The sequence below is a fragment of the Orcinus orca genome, chromosome 11 (genome assembly GCF_937001465.1).
Source record: "Orcinus orca chromosome 11, mOrcOrc1.1, whole genome shotgun sequence".
Taxonomy (NCBI): domain Eukaryota; kingdom Metazoa; phylum Chordata; class Mammalia; order Artiodactyla; family Delphinidae; genus Orcinus; species Orcinus orca.
This window is the reverse complement of record NC_064569.1, coordinates 94,994,053-95,015,915: the sequence shown is the minus strand read 5'-3', so window position 1 is coordinate 95,015,915 and position 21,863 is coordinate 94,994,053. Positions and strand designations below refer to the sequence as shown.

Genomic DNA, 21,863 nt, shown 5'->3' with positions numbered 1-21,863 from the left:
GGGTGGAGATTTTCCTTTATTCGTTTTTATTTTGGAGAGAAAGGGCTAGAGCCAAAAAATGATGCCAAACACACCAGGCCTCAGAATGAGCCCTGCATGTGCAGGACCCTGATGGGTGCTCACTCTGGATCTGGTGACTGACAAATGTGCCCCCCGAAGAGAATGACCCCACAACTGCCCCCCTTGACCCTCTCCCTTTTTCTTAATCTCAAGGCCCTCACCCACACCCATCCCGGGTAGCCTTGTCATTCCCAATAAGTGGATCTCCTAGCAAATTGGGCTTTTACCTCCGTGGGCTCAGACCCCACCCCCACCCCCAAATAAACATGCATCGCCTAGAGATAGAGGGAAATTGACACAGGATGCTGGAACATGGAGAGACCACACGCTTTATTTTTCATCATCCTCCAGCTTGGGAGAAAGGTTGCCCTCCATCATACCAATGAGAGACAGGAAGAGGCGGTGAGGCCGCACCACCTTTCCCATTTCCCCAGGGGCCTGTGCCCATACCCCTGCTCACGCCCTGGCCCTGCCTGATTTTAAATAAACCCGGCAAGAAGCCTTCTACGTCTTCTCTCTGGAAAAAGACATTTGGGAGCTGGTAGACGTAGGGCTCAGCTGAACCTTTAAACCAATCTTCTTGCTCAGTTTCTGTTCAACCCGAAAGTCCATCTTGTTCTCCGAAGGAGATTTCTGATGCTTGAAGCCCCCAAACCTGGCTCCGTTGAGCAATCTGTGGGCCCTGTTGAATGTTTTTAGTTGTAACCACCCAGCCTCCCTGCATCCTCCCAGAGCGGTCTTCGGTTTCTCTCAGCATCTTCCCCCATGGTCTGCCGTGGTGCCCTGACGTGGTAGTGCCCAGGGCGGCAGGGGAAGTGTCAGGTGCCCTTGCTTTCTGTCCTCTCTTCATCAGCCGTCTGGGCATTGCTGATGGCTCGAAGCTGCCCCTGGGCCGCAGGCTTCACCGATAGGACCAAGCGTTTTCGGAACGTCTCACAGAGCACGATGTACACAAAGGGGTTGAGGCAGCTGTTGGCGTAGCCCAAGCTGATGGCCGCGTTGTACAGGTAGACAAAGGTGAGCGTCGGGCGGCTGATGGACAGCTGGGTCAGCTGAAGCACATAGTAGGGCGCCCAGCACACAAAGAAAACCAGGCAGATAGCGATGGCCGTGCGGGTCACCCTCTTTGTCCGCAGCCGGATGCTGCGTTGAGAGGCGGGGGCCACGGAGGATGTCATGCGCTGCAGGATCCTCATATACGCGGCCGTGATGACCACAAAGGGCAGGGCAAAGGCCAGGAAAAACTGGTACAGGGTGAACCAGTAGAGGTCAGTGTCTGGGTTGGGCAGGCGGATGCCACAGCCCACGGTGCCTCCTGGGAAGGGGATAAGCCTAGCGTAGAGCCACACGGGGGTGATGCTGATGAAGGACAGGGCCCACAGGAGGCAGATCACCAGGGTGGCCACAGAGGGCTTCCGGAACTTGGTGGAGGAGATGGGGTGGACGGTGGCCAGGTAGCGGTCAATGGCCATGGCGGTCAGGATGTAGGTGCTGGTGAACTGACTGTTGGCGTCCATGGCCGTGATGAGGGTGCACATGGTCTCTCCAAAGTGCCAGACACCATTGCCCATGAGCTGGTGGATCATGAAGGGCATGCCCAGGAGAAAGAGGAGGTCCACCACCGAGAGGTTGATGATGAAGATGTCGGGGACGTTGCTGAACCAGGGCAGCTTGGATTTCTTCACCACCGCGAAGATGACCACGGAGTTCCCAACGATGCCCAGGAGGCAGATGGCACCGAACACCGAAGGCATGATGATGTTGGTGTAAGAGACGCTCCCTGTGCGAGGCGGCAGCCCTGGGGACAGAAGGAGCGAGCGTCGACCATCTGACATGGACTCTGCTCTCTGAGGGCTGACCTCCTACTGGCGTGCTCAGCCTCCAGCCGTGAGCCTGCCCCCCATTCATCCCCCTGCCATTTCAGCTCAGAATCCTCCCTACCATACTCCCTGCCCACCCTGCTGCTAATCCTGCCCCCCGTGCCCTCCTGCACCGGTTCCCTGGTCAATCCCATCAGAGTCTCCCACACCACCTGTTTGTTGAAGGACCGGTCCTTTGCCTCCTGCATTTTCTCAGAAGTCACAGAGTCAAGAACCACAGCGGTCTGCAGAGTATTGTTCTGTGGGCCTCTGGGCTTCACCAGGAAACAACATCAAAACAGCCAGCAGGACATGAAACTGTGCATGTGTGAGCATGTGTGGGTGCGTGCATGTGTTTTCTCCTTTCCTATTTGCAGCCCTGATCATTTCATTTCAGGAGTCGCTGGTTGAAAGCTGTGTACTGATTCCTGGGCATCTCTGTGGGTGACTGTCTCCTGGAGGCTTTTGCCCATCAGACCCACAGCCCTCCCCTCTCCTGGGTTCCTGTCCAGGATTTCCTTGGTCCCTATCTTCTGAGTCTGGGCTTCCCAGGCTTCCTGAGTGACCAGAGACCGAAGCTGTGTGTTGCAGCCCAGCTACCCGAGAATTTTCTCTATGCAAACCTTTCCTCTTTTTTCTTCCTCCTCTTATCCTTCAAAGCTAGAATTCCAGGGCATCTTAGCGCTGGAAATGTCCTCGCATCTCTGTGAGTTATCCCTTCCCACGCCTCTCCAAGGAGGCAGTAAAGATGTTTCAGATCCCATAACACGTAGTTCGAGCGAAAAGCCAACGGGATCGGTGAATGAGTGAGCCTCCAGCTATCTCCCTACATACCACCCTCCAGCTTCTCTTGCTCGCTTTTCTAGCCTGGAATATTTTCTGCAAAGCATCTTTGGAACTCCTGGGCAGCTCTCCCCTGCCTCCCTCGCGGCTGGCCACCATCCCCGGCCACTTCCGAGGGTGCCTTTGCCCTCTTCTCTGCCCCTGCCGTTTCATTCTCATCCCCTTTTCCCCTGCCCCTCCGGGCAAAGCATACTGCACATCTTATCCCCAAGAACTGTAATAAAGTTTCGCCAGCAGTTTGGCTCAGAGGTGAAATCTTCCCATTTCCCACCCCCGGCGCAGAGGAGGGAGGACTCCCCTCCAACACGTCTCACCGGCCGTGGTGAGGTTATCCGGGCCATCCGAGGTGTTGCTGGCATTGGGGCCGGTGGGCAGCAGCGAGACTTCCAGGTCCATCCCGCCGGCGCCGGCGCCCGCTCGCCCGTCGGCCCACGCAGGCTGCGGCAGCCTCCCGCGCCGACCGCTGCGTCCCGAGCCCCGGCCCCCCGCAGCCCCGCCGTCTGGAGGGGGGTCTTCCTAGGCAGGCCGGCTGCCTCCGCTGCCCACCGCTCTCCCCTCACTCCTTCCCCGGCTCCCACTGACATCACCTAGACACATTAACATTCGGAGGCAGATGCGCGTTAACCTCTTCGGTCCTGCGCCGCAGCAGCTCCAGCTTCCGACTGCCTGCAGAGCCCAGCGGCCGGAGCCGGGCTCAGGCATCCCCATCAGAGACGGGGCTTCCTTCCCTCTGGCACTTGGGCTGTGTCTCCTGTGCCACAGGGGGTGCTGCTTCCCTCACGTGAGGCTACAAGACTCTGCAAAAGCAAGGAGCCCGGCCAGCCCCTCACCCCAGGGACCGGTGCCTGGGCCACCGGGCCGGGGGCCGGGGGTGGCTGGGCGCAGAGCTTGGAAAGGGAAGGCTTGGACCACAGCACGCCTGCCCCCAGACCACCCTCGGCCCCTTCCCAGCGCCCCGATGGATTCCAGCCTTCAGAAGCTGAGGAGTTGTTGGCTGCTGAGCCCTTGCAGGCACTCAGAGGCAGTTCAAGTCACCCCATGTTGGTGATGGCCGGGGTCTCGGGGACCAGAAGGGGACAAACTCCCTTCTGCCCAGGATCAGCATGGACCAGGCTTAGAGAGATGCTCTTAGGTCCTTGAGGTTTTACCTGGAACTCCTTGAGACAAATTTCAGAACAAAGACCCCCAAAGAGATCGCCAAGAACAGACTGAGAGGGCAAAGCACTGAGTGAATCCTCGGCACAGGCATCCTGCTGCCAGCCTCTATGTCCCTCAGAGCCCGGAGCCACCACCAGACCCGCTGCCGGACTCAGGAGCCGGGGGTTCAAGGTAACCGCAGTCTGATCCATACATACTTCTTAAGTCTTATTTATTTGCTTCATCCAACAAATATTTATTGAGCACTTACTACTTGCCAAGCACTGTTCTAGGTTCTGCAGTGAAAAAAAACAATAAAGTCCTTGAGTCCCTGTTCTCATGATGCTTACTTTTAAGTTGGGGGTGGGGGAGCAGGCAGAAAATATACCCCCCCCCGAAAAAAAGACAATTTATGATATTGGTGATCAGTGCTATAAAAAACTTAAAGCAGGGTGAGGGGGCCAGGGAATACTGGGGGAGGGGGAGAGGTTACTACTTTACATACGAAGGTCTCTCGGGAAGAGTCCTGAAGGAAGTAAAGAAGCGTGCTTGGAAATATCTGGAGGAAGAGCATTCCAGGCAGCAGAAATAGCCAGTGCAAAGGCCCTGAGGCAGGAGTGTGCTGGGTGTCTTTGGCGAACTGTGGCTATAGTAGAGCAAAGGGGAGAGTAGCAGGAGGAACTAGAGGAATGGCAGATTCCGTCAGGCCTTAGCCCTTGTCCTGAGAAAAGGACTTATGTGCACGTGGCTCTTCTGAGAGCTGAACCAAGAAGCAGCCGTGAGGGAGTGGGGACAACAAGACAGGAAAGAAGACAAAGCCAACAGAAGGTGCATTATCAACTTCGCTGCTGTGGGCAATGGGAGCTTGCGTTTACCAGGGTCCTTGAAAAGTGCACAGACTGTTTCCCAGAATCGTATGCCTGAAGGATGGGGGGCAGGAACGTTTTCCCAGTTGCCTCGACCCCCACTGGTTGAGTGTTGCCACTGGCGTGTTAACTCTGCGCTCCTGGGTGCCTGGGAGGAGCAGGCTCCTACGGCATCAGATGTGGCACAGAATGACTTTTGATGTGCAGCTCACACTTGAGGCGAGAGGCTGTCGGCACGAGGTGAATCTTGTGCTCGAGCCAAGAGGGCTCTGAGAGCGCTGACGTCCTGGGTGAAAAGCGAACAGACCCAATGTGCATGCCGGAGGCAAGACACATCAGCACAAGATCAGCTGAGCTCACACACACCTGTCTGCTGCAGCTGGAGTCAAAGTCAGAGGTAGCCGAGGGAGATGTGACCAGGGTGACCAGAAGCATCCAATACAGAAGACTATTGCAATAATCCAAGTGAAATAGGATGGTATCTTAGACCAGGGAGGTGGGGGTGGGGAGAAAGGGTGGGTTTCTGTACATTGTGTAGAGCCCAGAGGATTTGCTGCAGATTAGACCAGAAATGTATGAGATAAAGAGGCATCAGGGATGACTCCTAGGTTTTTGGCCCAAACAACTGGCAGAATAGAGATAGGGAAGTCTGTTGGGAGGAGAAGATTTGGAGGAGAAATGAAGAGTTCTGTTTGGAGACGTTACATTTGAGACATCTGTTAACATCTGAGCAAAAATGTTGGGTAGTGTTGGATGTGAGCCAGAAATTCCGAGGAGAGGTCATGCCTGGAGGTATGAAGTTAAATTGATGACACTGGATGAGCTCACCTAGAGGGGGAGGGTGACTGGAAAAGAGTTGTGAGGACTCGGCCCTGGGGCATTTCAGAGTTTACAGGTTGGGAAAATGAGCCTCACAGCCCACTATTTCCTCCTCTTCCACCCGCCATAGTCTTCCCACCTCCATCCATCCACCCACCCATCCATCCATCCTTTCATCCAGCAAATCATTCTTGAGCCTCTGCCCTATACCAGGCACTGTGCTAGGCTCTGTCGGTACAGTGAAAAAAAACAAACAAGTGCCTGATATCAAGGAGCTTCGACGACAGAGTGGTGAGAGACAGATAATAACAAGCAAGCCAATAAGTGAACAAAGTATCCTGCTCAACGCTTAGATCCAGACGAGTCCAGGTAACTTAATCATGAAGGGATTTAGGTGTTTATAAAAGCACGGCTCCTGAACTATGCCACCCCTGCACTAGCAAAATGACTCTGCCTGACTGGAGAAATTTAAACCATGACTAAGCAGCAAGGGAATCTGGGAAGGGTAAGTTTTAGATTTCTGGCCTTCGCATGTCAGGTGTGGGATTGGTGGAGGGGCTGAACAGTCAGTCCACAATGGCAGATGACTTGTATGGTAGGGAACGAATGGGATGATGGGAGTGACTGGGGTCCTTTAAAGAGGAGCGTTAAGGACGTCCTCTCTGAGGAGGCACTCAGGTAGAATCCTCAGCGTCCTTTTCACTACAAATGACTAACCTAAACCATCTCGCACTCTCCTCGCCAGTGACCGTTTTAGGGCTGAGCATCCCTCCTGGATGCCCATGTGCACCTCTTCAAATCCTCTTGGCTACACCTAGTTTATATTCCATCCATTGCTGCAGTGACCCTGCTCAGCACGGTCCCTAACCGAGTTCAGGTAAAGGTACAGGTGTACCAAGTTCAGGTGCAGGTATGACCAGATGGTGCTTTGCCCTAGGCTGGCACCATGTGCTTTTTACCCTCTGTCCCAATTGTCTCTGTTGCTGTCATGACTTAGAATATAGGACCCCACAGAATGCCCACGCCAGAGCAACCTGGAAGTACGGGGAGAGTTCACTCCTTAGGGTGAACCGTTGGCCAATGGGGGGGTGGGAGCCACAGAAAGATGCTTTTCCCATTTTCCCCTTTTCCTGAGACACATTTCATATGGCTTCTCTGGGATCCCATGAGGTACAGCATCTGGTCCCTTGTAGTGGTGGACAAGCCCACACCGCTCACCAACTCCTCCTGAGAACAGAAGTTTTGAGCTACTCTCCTCCAAGCCATCTGGCTTTTGACCTGCTCAACTCTGCCCAGCACAATCACGAGGAAGATCAGGCCTATGTACAGCAATAAACCCTTTCCCTCCTATCCATGTGCCCCCACTCACCATGCCCTACCCAGGGTACCCCAAGGGTTTGCTGTATCTCTCTGACTGCCCCCGTGGTAATATCCACCTGCCCTGTACTTTTCAGGACTTGGCTGTCATCTGCATGTTTTGAAGTCTTACTGGGGTCACTGCATCAGATTCTCACTTTCTCCCCTCACTTCTGCCTTGCCCCTTACACTATACTCCCTACCAAACAGCAGGAGTATTCTTGTTAAGATAGAAATTTCAGGGGAATTCCCTGGTGGTCCAGTGGTTAGGACTCGGTGCTTTCACTGCTGGGGCCAGAGTTTGATCCCTGGTCAGGGAACTAAGATCCTACATGCTGCATGGTGCAACCAAAAAAAAAAAAAAGATAGAAATTTCATCACCCTACATTGTTGAAAACACTTTAGTGGTTCCCAGTTGCTTTCAGAATAAAGTCAACCCCCTAACAGAATGTAATGGACATGATAGTTTTTGGTACTCAGGGTTGATCCCCCAGAAAACCACGGCCTTGAGAAGTTCTTTGGGAGGGGCAGTAGCAGCTCCTCTAAACAGTCCTTGGTGGGAGCTGCTGGTGGGAAAAGCAGCAGTTGAAGTGGGCTTTCTTATTTCCGCGGGGATGTGTAGACCCTGGGGTGGGAGAAACCAGGTAGCAGCACTTCCCAGAGGAAAGTGAGCATGGTTATTATAATAGGCGGGGCCAGTGGAGTTACCCAGATGACTGCCTGCAGAGGCTGATGTGGCTAATTGATCATGGAGTCTCTAAAACCAAACTATATGAGCAGCCCTTCGCTAAGTTCCTACTTGATCTGTATATCTGAAAAAAACCTTCAGGTCTGATAAGCAGAGCTCTGACTTTAGCCACTTGGCTCTCCTGGTCAGAGTGGGAATTAAGGTGGATCAAGTAATAAATGGAGTTTGACTGGAATGACTTAACAATAGTCCCCGGGGACCTCCAAAGCTATTTGTTTCCCTGCCCCTACTTCTATAGCTGGAATAGATATCCCAGCCATTGGCAGAACTACTGTATTGGCTCTTGGATTGGCAGAGTAAGGGATGTGATGAGGAGAGAAGTCAAACGGAAAGCCCTCTCTACAAAAGTGATGAGCCAAAAGCAATATCGCACCCCCTGGGGGATTGAAGAGATTAATGGTATCATCAAGGCCTTTAAAGATGCAAGGTGGTGATTTTGTCACATTCCCACTTGACTCTCAGTTTGGCCAGTGGAGAAGGCAGATGGGCGTCAGGGAATGCCAGTGGGTTACTGTAAACATAATTATGTGGTGACTCCAATTGCAGCTGCTATTTCAGATGTGGTATCGTCGTTGGGGAAAATAAATACAGTCCCTGACACCTGGTATGCAGTTACTGATCTAGCGAATAAATGCCTTTTTCTGTATCGCAAGAAGCAGAAAAGACCAGAAACCCTGCCTTTTTTTTGTGAGGGTCAACAGCGCACCGTTCCCATCTTGCCTCGGGGCTTCGTTATCTCTTTCGATGGCTCTTCGATTCTCAGACTTTGAACACTGCAAATGCCATGAAAATACAAAGGTCTGACATCTCAGTAAAGGTTTGGGGTCCAGTGTCCTGCATGTGTCACGATCTTCCCTCCAAAGTAAAGCTCAGTTTACCCGACATCCCCTACCCCAAAAGAGGAACCCCTGGAGACACACAGTTGGAAAAGGGAACAGCAATTCCCCAAAGGAGCAGGGAGCAGAGGGGTGCGGGACGTGCAAAACCAAGGGGAGCCTAGTCCCCCCAGTCTCCCCTGTCAGGTCTGGCATGCCTTGCATGCAGGGACTGTGGCTCTTATTCTAGCGTCAGACACAGCTGCCATGTCAGTCAGTGGATTCTGAGTACACCCCAGGTCCCCTGCTCCAACCTGGCACCCTGCCTTTGGACATTTGCACTGTGCCCTGTACTTTTTCTTCACAGCAGTCATCACAGTTGTAACCAGACATTTATTTATTGTATAGTTGATGACTGAATGCCTTTCCCTCACTAGATTATAACTCCCAGGGAGGCAGAGACCATGTCTGTCTTACCTTACTGTATTTCCTGGGCCTCGCCCAACGCCGGGTACACGTTAGACATTCAGTAAATCTTGGGTGAATGAATGGCTAGTAGAGGGATCTAAGTGAAAGCCCCTGGCACAGAGGTGGGCAGAGGGGAGGGGAGCACAGCAATACTGGCCGAGATCCCTGACCCCAGGGCTCCACTCAGCCCCAGTGCTTCCTGGGCAGCCGGGCAGCAGTGGCTGTCACGCCTGTGGGCAGGCAGTGGACGCCCGTCAGCTGTGAGGCAGCCCAGAGGCCACAGCCTCCTTCTGATTGAGAGAAAGACAAACGAGATCACCTTCATGCATAGGGATTCATCCTAAGATTCATGGAAATCCCAAGGAAGAGTGGGAAAGCAGCTGAGGTAAAAACACTTGCATGAAATTCTGCCATGTGCTACAAGAGGGTGGAACTTAGAAGACATTATTCTAAGTGAAAACTGCCAGACCAAAGCAAAACAAAACAAACAAACAAACAAAACATAGTATGACTCCACTTTTGTGAGGTCCCAGGAAGAGTCAAATTCATAGAGACAGAAGAAGAATGGTGGTTTCCAGGGGCTGGGAGGGGTGGGCGATGGGGAGTTAGTGTTTAATGGGTACGAGTTTCAGTTTGGGAAGATGAAAAATTTCTAGATGTGGAGATGGTTGCACAACAGTGTGAATGAAAATACCACTGAACCGTATGCTTAAAAATGGTTGAAGTCAATTTTCTGGGGTATTTTTTGGTTTTTTTGTTTTTGGCTGTGCTGTAAGTCATGTGGAATTCTTAGTTCCCTGACCAGGGATTGAACCCATGCCCCCTGCAGTGGGAGCGTGGAGGTCTTAACCACTGGCCTGCCAGGGAAGTCCCAAAGTCAATTTTCTGTTATGTATATTTTACCACAATTTAAAAATATGTTAAACAAACCCAGTCAATGAATCTGCTTACCCGAATGTGTTTCTGCAGAAATTTAGAAAATGCTGGCAAGAGGAAAGCCATGTTACAGGCCTTAAAAACATTGAAGTCATTAAGGCCCCTGAAAATGGCTAGAAGATATTTTAATGATGGGAAGCATTTTCATAAGACATGTGCTAATTTTTTAAAGCTTTGCTATAACTAGTGCTAACAACTTAGTGGAGTTGCCAAATATTAGTAAAATTGCATTTTTTTTTTTTTTAGGATTATGGAAAGAGTCTCAGGCCAAGGATGTCACTGAGGAGTACTTCAAATGCAAGAAATGATCAAATAAAAAAACTGGGCTCTTGTTCCTCAAAAAATAAATACAATACAATACAATACAATAAAAATACATTAAACAGTTTAAGAATGGTATCACATATAGTAATTGAGTCAAGAGCTTTTTATAAGATCTCAAAAGCCTAATATATGTCATATTCTTATAAACTGCAGCTCCAAGGCGTGTTCAGTTAAATATATTTTCTTAATAAACACGGAAAAACTAAAACACCACCACCACTCTGAGCCCCAGAGATTTCAACACATCAGGCCACATGGAGACCTGGGGCAGCTTTGCAACATCTTTGGGAGAACAGATCAAGGTAGGTCACTTGCCTTCTCTGTGGGCACCCAGCCCTCGTGCTATTCAAGAGAGAATCTGATTTTTTTTTGCCTCTATCAAATATTAGGAATTCATGTTGGACAGCAAGTCTCCTCAAACCACAGGCCTGTGACCAGAGGAAAAAAGCTGCCTTCACTTGCCAGGAATTGTAAATTGTAGAAATTACTGTTTAAGGCCTGCTTTCCTTAAAACGGAGCTGTGTGATATTTAACATGGGTGACAAAACAATTCAGTGAGGGAACGAATAGACTTTTCAACAAATGGTGCTGGGACAACTGAGTATCCACACACACGAAAATGAAATTAGACTCCTACCTCACACCATATGCAAAAACCAACTTAAAATGGATCAGAGACCTAAATGAAATAACTAAAACTATAAAACTCTGAGAAGAAAATATAGGGGTAAATGTTCATGACCTTGGGTTAGACAAAGACTTCTTAGATATGATCAAAAGCTCAAGCAAGAAAACATAGATAAATTAGACTTCATCAAAATTTAAAACTTCTGTGCTTCAAAGGACACCATCAAGAAAGTGAAAAAACCCACAGAATGGGAGAAAATCTTTGCAACTCATATCTTTAATAAGGGACTTGTAGCTAGAATATATAAAGAACTCTTACAACTCAATAGTAAACTGACAAATAATCCAATTTTAAATGAGCAAGGTATCTGAGGAGACATTTCTCCAAAGGGGATATACAAATGGTTAATAAGCACATGAAAAGATGCTCAACATCATTAGATATTAGGAAAATGCAAGTCAAAACCACAATGAGGAATATGTTTAATGCCACTGAATTATACACTTAAATAGTTTAAATCATAAATATTATGTTACATACATTTTATCACAATAAGACAAACACCATGAGATACTCTTCACACCCACTAGACTAGCTATTATCAATATGACAGATCCTAACAAGTCTCCTTGTGATGGACGTGGCCAGGATGTGGAGAACTGGAATCCTCATACACTGTTGGTAGGAATGTAAAAATGTGCATCCACGTTCAAAAACATTTCCTCAACATGTTAAACATAAAGTCACCGCATGACCCAGCAAGTCCACTCCTGGGTCTATACCCAAGAGACATGAAAACATGTCCACACAAAAACCTGTACACAAATGTTCATAGCAGCATTAGTCACGATAGCTAAAAATTAGAAGCAACCCCAATATCCACGCACTGAATGGATAAGTAAAACGTAGTATAACCATACAATAGAATATTATTCAGCCATAAACAAGAATGAATGGGGAATTCCCTGGTGGTCCAGTGGTTAGGACTCCATGCTCTCACTGCTGAGGGCCCGAGTTTGAACCCTGGTCTGGTTGGGGAACTAAAATCCCACAAGCCACGCAGCACGGCCAAAAAAAGAGAAGTACTGATACATGCTACAACATGGATGAACCTTGAAATCGTTATGCCAAATGAAAGAAGCCAGTCACAAAGATGACGTATCTTATTATTCTATGTGAAATGCCCAGCATAGGCAATATTTATTGAGATATAGAGTAGATTAGTGATTGCCTGGGAGGAAAGTGGTGGGGGGGGGAGGGAATGACTGCTAATGACTAGGAGTCCTTCTATGCGGCGATGAAAATATTCCACTATTTTTTTAAAAAATAAATTTATTTATTTATTTATTTTTGGCTGTGTTGGGTCTTCGTTGTGGTGCGCGGGCTTCTCATTGTGGTGGCCTCTCTTGTTGCGGAGCATGGGCTCTTGGCGCATGGGCTTCAGTAGCTGTGGCACGTGGGCTCAGTAGTTGTGGCTCGCGGGCTCTAGAGCGCAGGCTCAGTAGCTGTGGCGCACGGGCTTGGTTGCTCTGCAGCATGTGGGATCTTCCTGGACCGGGGCTCGAACCCGTGTCCCCTGCATTGGCAGGCGGATTCTTAACCACTGTGCCACTAGGGAAGCCCAATATTCCACTATTTATTGTGGTGATGGTTGCACCACTCTGTGAATATAGTAAAAACCATCAAATTGTACACTTCAAAAGGATTATTTTACGGTATGTGAATTATATTTCAATAAATCTGTTTTGAAAAGGTTGGTGGGGGTCCAAGGGCTGGGGCCAGAGGAAGGGTTGAGAAATGCCTGGTCTCTTCTTCTGTCCTCAGGGCAAATGTCTACTCTTTGTCTCCCTCTTCGCCTTGCCTCCTGGGAACCTCATCCAGCTGCCTCTTGCCAACCTTTCGGAGGATATTGGGGCTGTCCACTGGGAACTGCCTTGAACACTCTTTGCTGAAAGGGACTTCCTGGGAACGCCTTCGACGTCCGAATCGCAGTGTGAAGTTGGGTTTCAGCTGATTCTGCCGACGATGTTGGAGTTGGTACTCAGATGAGTTTACACCTTGGCTCTGCTGCTGACTTGCTGTGTCATCCAGTCAGTCCCTGACCTGCTCAGTGCCAAGTGGGAACTGGAGTAAAGTGAGCCTGCCTCGGGATTCTCCTGGCTGTGGGAGCTTCTTTTTTTTGGCAAAATGATAGTAACTAACATTTGCACAGCCTTTTTTACTCACATGCCTTATCTTAGCTGACCCTGTGGAATAGATATGATCCCCAGTGCAGATGTGGAAATGGAGGTACAGAGAGTTCAGTAAGTTTCCCAGAGCCGTCCAGCTGGCACAGTGGTGCTGAGCCCCAAGCCTTGGCCTTCGGCTTTTCTGACTCCAAATTCTGCTCTCATTCCTCTCCACGGGACTCCCTTGTGTTGACACTTTCTACTTCTAAAATGCCTACATTGAGAAAAACTTTCAAATTGGTCCCAACTCCTGTGTTTTCAGCCCTTGGAGACAGCCCCTCTGCGGCCGTCCCTCTCTGGCCATTTGCCTGCTCTAGGCCTCCTGCCCACTTCAGTTCTGCAAAGCATCTGGGCCCTGATTTCACCCAACTGAACAGGACTGGGCTGGCTCACCCTGTGACAGTGGGTGAATGTTTCCAGGAAGGACTGAGGTGGGGGTGGAATGAGAGCCCAGTTCTTTTTAAAAGAACTTTAATCCCCAGTCTTTGATTATGGCACACGGGACCCTTCATGATCTGGCCTCTGCCCACCCCTATGCCCAGTGTGATTCTTAAATAGCTCAGTGTTTCCAGAAAGCGCCACGTGCTTCTACAACATTTGCACACATTGACCCCTTAGATCTTTCTTTGCTTGTCTGCCTCCTAAGCTGTTCTTCAAGATGTCCCAGAATGACCTCCTCCTCCAGGAAGCCCCCCGCCCACAGCTCCCTTATGCTCCCTACCCCGTCCTCCATCAAACATCCAGCACGACAAACATCAGAGCAGATGCCAGTACTGCCCCCCACCACGTGCCCCCCCCGGCCCAGGTCGCTCCGCCAGGCTGCTGCACCCATCCTCCAGATGCTGAGGGGGATGGCTCCAAGGCCTCGCAGCCACCCCAGCTGTCCTTTTGTGTGGAGAATTACCCTTGCCTGATAGGAGCCTCCTTGCCAGGGAGGTCACCACCCCCATACGCCAGCAGCCAAAGTCTGAAAGGGGAGTAGAAAAGGCCAGTCCACCCCCCACCCCCCGCCAGCACACACGCGCCCTCTGGACCAGGTCCAGGCTAGACTGACCTGAGGCTTCCTGCTCAGCAATGACCTTCTGCACTCCTCCCTCAGGGGTACCTTCCTTCAATAAACCCCAGATCCCTGCTATCACATCCCACTGTGATGAGCAGTTTTCTTATTGTGTCCCAGACCACACTCTGTGCTCCCCGAAGGCAGGAATTTATTGCTTTATTTTGGTGGCCTCACCTCCTAGTTGGGGACCTGACAGAGAGCAGGTGCTCTGCGTTGAGTTCTGTCCAGTTTCTGAGCTTCTGTGCGTCCCGGTCTTCCCATCTGTCTCCCCCGATTCCTTTCCTCCAGGACCCTCTCCTCACTGGGCCTCCCTCCTCTCTTCCTCCCCTACCCACCAAGTGCCAGATACATCCCTGCCCCCCACCCCCACGTCCTGCCCCTCGCAACTTAGATTTGAAGGAAAGAGACTGGCAGAGCTGTAGAGTGGGTGGGGTCGGGCTGGGGGCAGCTACGCACCTCCCCCCGCCCCCACCCCCACCCCACGCCCGGGGACTGGGCAGCAGGAGGCTGTGAGCAGAAAGCATCCTCGGCCCCTGGTTGGGCGGCTGCTCCAACTGCTGCTCCGGATTTCCCCTCACTTGCTCTCTGTGCTTCTTCGCTTCATAAATGCTTTGGGAACCGCGGTGCTCCCACCGTTTTCCATTCGTTCCCACCCACTCACAGCACCAATCCCTGTCACCAGAGGAATGAATGTCTTGCCTCCGAGGCTCACTAACTTTCCAGGCAGCAACCAGCTCACGTAGCAGCTGAGTGAGTGCGGCGCCAGCGGCCCAGGAAGGAGGGCACGCGCAGCTGATGGGGTGGAGCACGTGGGTGTCGGCGGAGGCCTCCTCCTGTTGCACAAAGCAGAGGAGCAGAGGCCAAATCCACCCCAGAGGCTGGCCCTGGGAGGGCTCATCTCACCTCATTCCCCACACTCAATCGTGCACTGTTTTTGCTGCCCCACCTCCATTCTCCTCATATCCCTCTGCAGCCCCAGCAGCCCCTGGGCTTCCAGCAGGTAACTTGTGCGTGGGGGAGCTTAGCAACTGACCCCAGTAACCATGATGATTGGTCCAGGGCTGGGCAGGTGACCTGTCGGAGCCAATGAGATGCATTGAGACTCAGGTTCAAAATTCTGGGACAAAGGTGCTCACTCCTTTTAGCTGGACTTGAAACTGGAGAGGATGGGGGGATTAGAGCTACTGGCTCCAGGTTGCTACCAGGTGAAACATGAGACTGGAGCCATCCCTATAGAAGAAAGAGAGAGAAATGATAAGAAACTGAGTCCTGACTATATCCTGGAGTCCTGAGTCCAGCCATACCTGAAGCTGCATTAATACAAGGACTTTTGGACTTCTGTAGCTCAATATACCCCTTTACTTAAGTCAATCTGAGTTTTTTGTCACTTTCTTGTTGAAAGAATTCTAATCAATACAGGTATTTGCTACCCTATTTAGCTAATTCTTTCTGATTGTGTCCTGATGGAGACATCATTGTTTGCAAATGTGAGAAATTGAGCACAGCTGCCTATATTGTCTTGTCTTCATCTGATTTAGATGCCCTGTTTGTACTGCGTGTACTGAATTTAGTGCTATTTAAAATACCTTCGAAAAGATCATAGCGTGATTCAGCATTTGGATAAAAAGTGATGATGCAGAAAGACAGGGATATGGATCAACAGGGAGTGAAACTAATACCAGTGAAACAAAGTTTTCTCTTTGGAGAGATGACTGCTCTTATCTTACAAAGCAACAGCAAGTGCTTTGCAGAACCTATGGCAGGAAGACAAACGAGGAGCAGGGGTTGTATTACATTTTGTTTCTAAACTGTGGGTAAAAGGATTGACTATCTACACCAAGCAATGGAGCCTAAGGCGGGAGACATTGCCAATCTCACAGAAGAAATGAGAGGAATCTCCAAGCCAGGAGAGTTGCGGTGACTGGTTTATGGCTTGTCCGAGACTATCATTAAGACTTCTGTCACAACGCAATTGGTGTGTTTTCTTTCTTAGTGGTGCATCTTATAACCATTGGAATATGTTGTTACTCCTATTTTGCAAAAGTGCTATTAAAGTCACTTCCTCAATGGTTGGACCTAGAGATTGTCATACTGAGTGAAGTAAGTCAGACAGAGAAAGACACATATCATACGCTATCACTTATATGTGGAATCTAAAAAAATGGTACAAATGAACCTATTTACAAAACAGAAACTGAGTCACAGATGTAGAAAACAAACTTATGGTTACCAAGGAGGGGAGAGAGGGATCAACTGGGAGATTGGATTGACATATACACACTACTATATATAAAAGATAACTAATAAGAACCTACTGTATAGCACAGGGAACTCTATTCGGTGCTCTGTAATGACCTATATGGGAATGGAGTCTAGAAGAGAGCACATATACATATGTACGGCTGATTCACTTTGCTGTACAGCAGAAACTAACACGACATTGTAAATCAACTAGACTCCAATAAAAAAATTAATTTAAAAATTTTTTTAAATTAAATGCAAAATAAATAAATAAATAGTCACTTGCTCAAGGTCACAGGCTAGGTCTGAACACCATGGACCTGACCGTTATGTCACACACATCCCCCACCCTGGGAGGGCCCAGGTTCCCACTGGTCAAGGAGGGTGTGGAACTGGGGACACTTCTGCCATCCCTGCCCAGCTGTCTGTGAGCCCTGGCCTAGGCTGGATGGCAGGAATGTAGAATCAGGTGGTTCCCCTGTCCTGGCTTTTAGTACTATTTGCTCTCTAACTGAGTTCAGTAGCTCAGCTACTGGAGCAGGAGAAGGATCTCCTGCTCCCAGATGAATTTTTGTGTCTACAGTCTGAGGAGCACCAGTAGGCTGTGCCTGTGTTACTGACCAGAGTTCTTGGCCTTCCCCAAGCAATAGAAATTGACTAGAGGCCACAAGAAATTCAGGCAAGGCTATATGGGAGCCCCTGCGTCAGCAGGGGGGAGTGAGAACTAACAACAGTTTCCCTTGCTAGCTTGCTCATCGAGAGGGGGAAAGCTTGTTTCTTATATGGGGTGAGGGTAGGGGTGTGTCCAGGGGTCGGACCGGAGGGGTGGCTTAGGTGTTTTGCTCACCCTCTAGGTGGTGGTGTGTGCAGGGGCGTGTGCGTACCTTGCTTTTGCGCTCAACACCGTGTTTCTGCTCCAGACTCTTCAAAAGTGGCAGTTGGGTTTTTTGGTCTCTTTGTAGCTTTTGGGTCCAGAATTTGCCCCAACTGCGCATGCACGCAGTTATTTTTGGTCCCATACACTTTCTTTGTATTTTGTTGCTCCAGGAAAGGTGTGTCCAGGTGCAAGCATTGCAGCACTGCAGCAAAGGGTCCCAGGTCCCAGCAAAAGGTCACAGGTTCCAGCCTACCTCACTTGGATTGTAGTTTTTTCCTCCTCAAAGCATTTTTGAACATCTTTGCATAAAACAAGATTTCAGTAGAGATAACATTGTCATTTTTCATACACGAAGTAACAGGAACATCCCTACTAGAGTTATCTTTCTACTAAAGCCAATGGAAAAACAATAGATATGTGGGACTTCCCTGGTGGTCCAGTGGTTAAGACTCCCCACTTCCACTCTGGGGTGGGGGGTAGGTGGTGCGAGTTTGATCCCTGGTCGGGGAGCTATTATCCCGCATGCCGCGTGGTGCGGCCAAAAGAAAAACCAATAGATGCTATTTGTAGCATGGATGGTGATTCAGTTTATAGACTCTGGAGTCAGACTTGAGCTCAAAGCCTGTTCTGCCACTTACTAGCTGTGTGACCCTGGGCAGGTCCCTTGAACTCTCTGTTTTCTCATTTGTAAAGTTAGGAAAGTAACAGTAAGCAGCAGCATCTACCTCATAGAGATGTTGTGAGGCTCAAACGAGATAATATATATAAAGCCCCAGAGCCTAGCACGCATGCTCATTTATTTCACAACCCCGATGCAGCCCTGACCGTGTACCAGCACTATTGTTTTCCTAGGACAATTCAGAGGACGGTTATCAGGATTAGATAAGTCAATATCTGTCAGGTATGAACCACATCTCCTAGACTCAGCATGGCTCAGTAATTCCTTACTTCCTTCTTAGCTCTCTTACACTTTTAAGAAGATACTTAGTATATTTCGCCCAGTGTTTTAAGCTATCTTTAGTGGGCATGTTGGTATGATTTTCCTAGTCCACCACGACCGGAAGTATAACATTTATTATTTATTGTCTTTCCCCATCCTCCACCTTGCCCTAAATAAAATGTAAGCTCCATGAGGTAGAGGTTTTTGTCTTTGTTCTCTGATGAAACCCAAGTACCTAGACAAGCTTGAGGACAAAGGACAGCAATGTTGCAGCATCAGACCCTTACGAAGTGCTTACTTCTCTTCTTAGCCACATGGTGGCTAGGAAGACACCTGGCCACACGGTGTCTTCCTTTTTTCAAGGAGGGGCAAATGCAGCACCTCATTCACTCCACTTTCGGGGTTGACCGCGTGCAGTGCTGGGGAGACACATGTTGCAGGGCTCCTGCCCTGGGCTGGAACTCTGCCTCCTGCTGTCTCATCCCGGTTAATCCTCCCAACACCAAGGAAGGCCATCTACCTAGAACATTCTGAGACAGCTCCCTTCCCATCTTCCCCAAGGAGCTAATCTCAAAGATTTTATGGGTCTGTGATCTTGTTTTGGGTCCCTTTTTCCTGCAGCTCTAAAAGGCACTATCTGGGGTCAAGAGAGGTGCGGCAAGAGAGCTTATTCTGACTCTTTGGGAGAGAGAGAGAGAGACACTGTAAAATTTGAGGGCTGTCAAATTTAAGGGCTTCTTCCTTATGAGTTTGGACAGAACTCTAAGAAGCGAGGTTTGATCTTGGAAGGAGTGTGTGTGTTTGCTTCAGAAGTTTTCTAGACAATGTGCACCTGAAATTCTCACACAGGTGGACTGAAAGCTAAGAGGAGACCCGACCTGAAAGGTACCCACCTGCTCTGGACCATCCTTAGAGCCCTCCCAACCCCCCTTTCTCCCCAGACTATTCGCAGGCTGCTGACTGCCAGTGCTTGTTATTATTTACTCAGTCAGTGAACAGATATTTACTGAGCACCTACTATGGACCAACTCAGACTTGGAGAAGTCTGCTGCTGGAAGGAGGGGGCACGGATCTCCGCAGAATTTCCTAAAAGACGGGTGGGGACTTGCTTTAGGGCAGTTGGGAAAAGCGCCTTTTGAGAGGAGACAGACCCTGGGTGACGAAATAACATTCATATTTTAAGGCAAGAGAAGAAACATGTAAACAAAGTTTTCCTCTGCTCGCTTGGGCCTCCTTCCTCCCCTCTGGTGTGCACTAGGCATCTGCACTATGTGTTAACCAGGCCTTCCCCACAGCAGAAACACCCGCTAAGCCATCAGGATCGATTTTTCTTCTTCTGGCACCAGCCATGTAGCTTCTTAGAAGGTGACATTATTTACTTACAACCTTATTAATGTTGCTAGCTCTATTATCTATATTCTGCCTATCTTACAAGATTATTTTTTTCTTGTATTACCAAATGTGTGACTGAGCCTCCAATAAAGTAATGATGACCAGGCGACTTGGAACAATTGGCCAAATACATAGTTCTATAAGATCAATGATTGTCACGGTGTAACTCTAGCTATGGGAAGAAGCAACAAGAGGGAACCATTTCCTGGACCACAACGAACTAGTAAGACAGGTGGTTCAGAGGCTTCCGGTGACTGTTAACAGAGCCTAGTCCAGTAATAACACACTGACTGGCCTGTCAATGAAATCCTCGCCCTGCCTGGGAATGAGCCTTCCTGGTGCCACGGGACAAACTGGTCATGAAATGCCTCCCAAACCTCGATTGAAATGAACACTTAAAGGGAAAGGATTCTAAAATAAAGACTGTTGCCCACCATCCAGTTCTACAAGAATCAAGTCATTAGCCACTGCAGTTGCTGATATACGATACACCCTGCAAGGAATTCAGGGCAAAGCTCAGCGTGAGGCTCTCTGTGTGCTGGGAAAACTGGCAGGACTGGCCCCCGCTTAGATAGATATTTTCAGGAGAGAATGTTAGGAACCCAGCTTCTTGCCCCTTCTCATACTTAGAAAAGCACTAAAACCATTGACTAAGCTCTCTGTTCCTCGGGAAGAGTGGTAACCTGCCAGGATGGGTGCTTGACTGCATGCACCCCCTTGGTCAAAATCACCATATATACTGCCCCACCCCCCTTACCTCTTCAGAACAGTCCTCAGAGCTTTTTGGAAGACTCTCTCCTGCTGGGTTATAAGCCTCAGGTTGGCTCCAATAAAATTCTCCATTTCTTTCTTAGGTTGGCCATTGATTAATTTTTCATCGACCTGATGATGGGAAGTCAGATTAGGAGCTGGAGGTACCCCTGATGGGGGCCCTCTTGGTAAGATTCCATTACTTAGGCCCCTTCCCCTGGGACTCTGGAACAAAACCTCCTCACTCCGGGGTCACTGGGGTCTCTCTGGGCCAGGCAGTTCGAAGTAAATTTCAGGAGGCAAGGCCAGCCCTTGCCGCAGCTCCACAAAGCAACCACTCACCTCAGCTTCTCAGGAATGTGACTGTAATGAAAAAAATGCTGCCTGCTCTTCCAGTTCTACAAGGATCAAGCCATTAGCCAAGGCTCAGCCCACAGACAGTGTGCCCAGAGGGGAATTCGGGATGGGGAAAAACGGGAAACATTCTGTGCTTTGGATATACGGGGCCCCTAGATAGTTAAGATACACAATTAAGGAAAATTTTCAGTGACCCCTGATTCTTGCATCTTCCTATACATAGAAAAGCACTAGGGAGTTCCCTGGCGGTCCAGTGGAGGACTCGGTGCTTTCACTGCCTGGCCCGGCGAACTAGGTAGGATCCCGCAAGCCACGTGGCCAAAAACAAAAGAAAAGAAAAGAACTAAAATCATCTACTTGGATGTCTTTCCTTTGTGATTAGCGGTAATCTTTTTTTTTTTTTTTTTTTTGCGGTACGCGGGCCTCTCACTGCTGTGGCCTCTCCCGTTGCGGAGCACAGGCTCCGGACGCGCAGGCTCAGCGGCCATGGCTCACGGGCCCAGCCGCCCCGCGGCATGTGGGATCTTCCCGGACCGGGGCACGAACCTGTGTCCCCGGCATCGCCAGGTGGACTCTCAACCACTGCACCACCAGGGAAGCCCGAGGGAATTTTTTGATGCTTGACTATGTGTTTTTTCCAGCAAAAAAAGTTGCTCTATATCCTGGCTTCTCACTTACCTCTTCAGAGCAATTCCTCAGAGCTGTCTGAGAGGCTGTCTCCTGGGCTATAGTCCTCAGTAAGGTCCCCAAATAAAACTTAACTCACAACTTTTACATTGTGCCTTTTCCTTTCAGTAAACAGGGACATCACTGGAGATTCAAGGAGGGGAGATATCCCAGGATCATCACTTTCCCCACTCCCCACCATGTTGCAGTGTAACCTGAAAATTCTTTTCGCCCAGGCACTTAGGAGAATTCTGGGTGTCTCAGGTCTTCTGGGGGGCATGGGGCGAGGGGGTTCCCTTCTCCTTCACGTGAGTTTATCAAGGAATTTTTTTCCTGAACAAATAAACAGTGCTTCTCCCTAAAGGAATGCCAGTGAATATGGTTTCTCCAACTCATCACCATCGGATTTAGGCCACAGCTTTAGGTTCTTTATTGTAATACTCATTAATCATCCCAACCCTTCAGTAAAGGCTGTGGGGAAACAGACACAGGG

General features: G+C 49.5%; 1 protein-coding gene and 1 non-coding gene across 4 annotated transcripts; one reads left to right on the top strand and one right to left on the bottom strand.

Annotated features, from left to right (window-relative positions):
• On the bottom strand, positions 1 to 20,698 carry MCHR1 (melanin concentrating hormone receptor 1). 3 transcript variants are annotated; one of them, XM_049693925.1, is made up of 2 exons: positions 20,355 to 20,698; positions 1 to 1,858 (listed from the first exon to the last, which is right to left on the bottom strand). In XM_049693925.1, the coding sequence occupies exon 2, from the start codon at positions 1,812 to 1,814 to the stop codon at positions 879 to 881; it is 936 nt and encodes a 311-aa protein (XP_049549882.1). In that variant the 5' UTR covers positions 1,815 to 1,858; positions 20,355 to 20,698; the 3' UTR covers positions 1 to 878. The 3 variants fall into 3 exon arrangements, with proteins under 3 accessions (XP_049549882.1, XP_004279562.2, XP_033261002.1); XM_004279514.3 differs by lacking the exon at positions 20,355 to 20,698 and adding an exon at positions 3,077 to 3,626; XM_033405111.2 differs by lacking the exon at positions 20,355 to 20,698 and adding an exon at positions 2,093 to 3,069.
• Positions 9,899 to 10,028, top strand: LOC117196505 (small nucleolar RNA SNORA33). The gene has a single exon (XR_004476737.1). It is a non-coding gene; the product is annotated as a small nucleolar RNA SNORA33 (small nucleolar RNA).
• Positions 20,699 to 21,863: the final 1,165 nt, after the last annotated feature.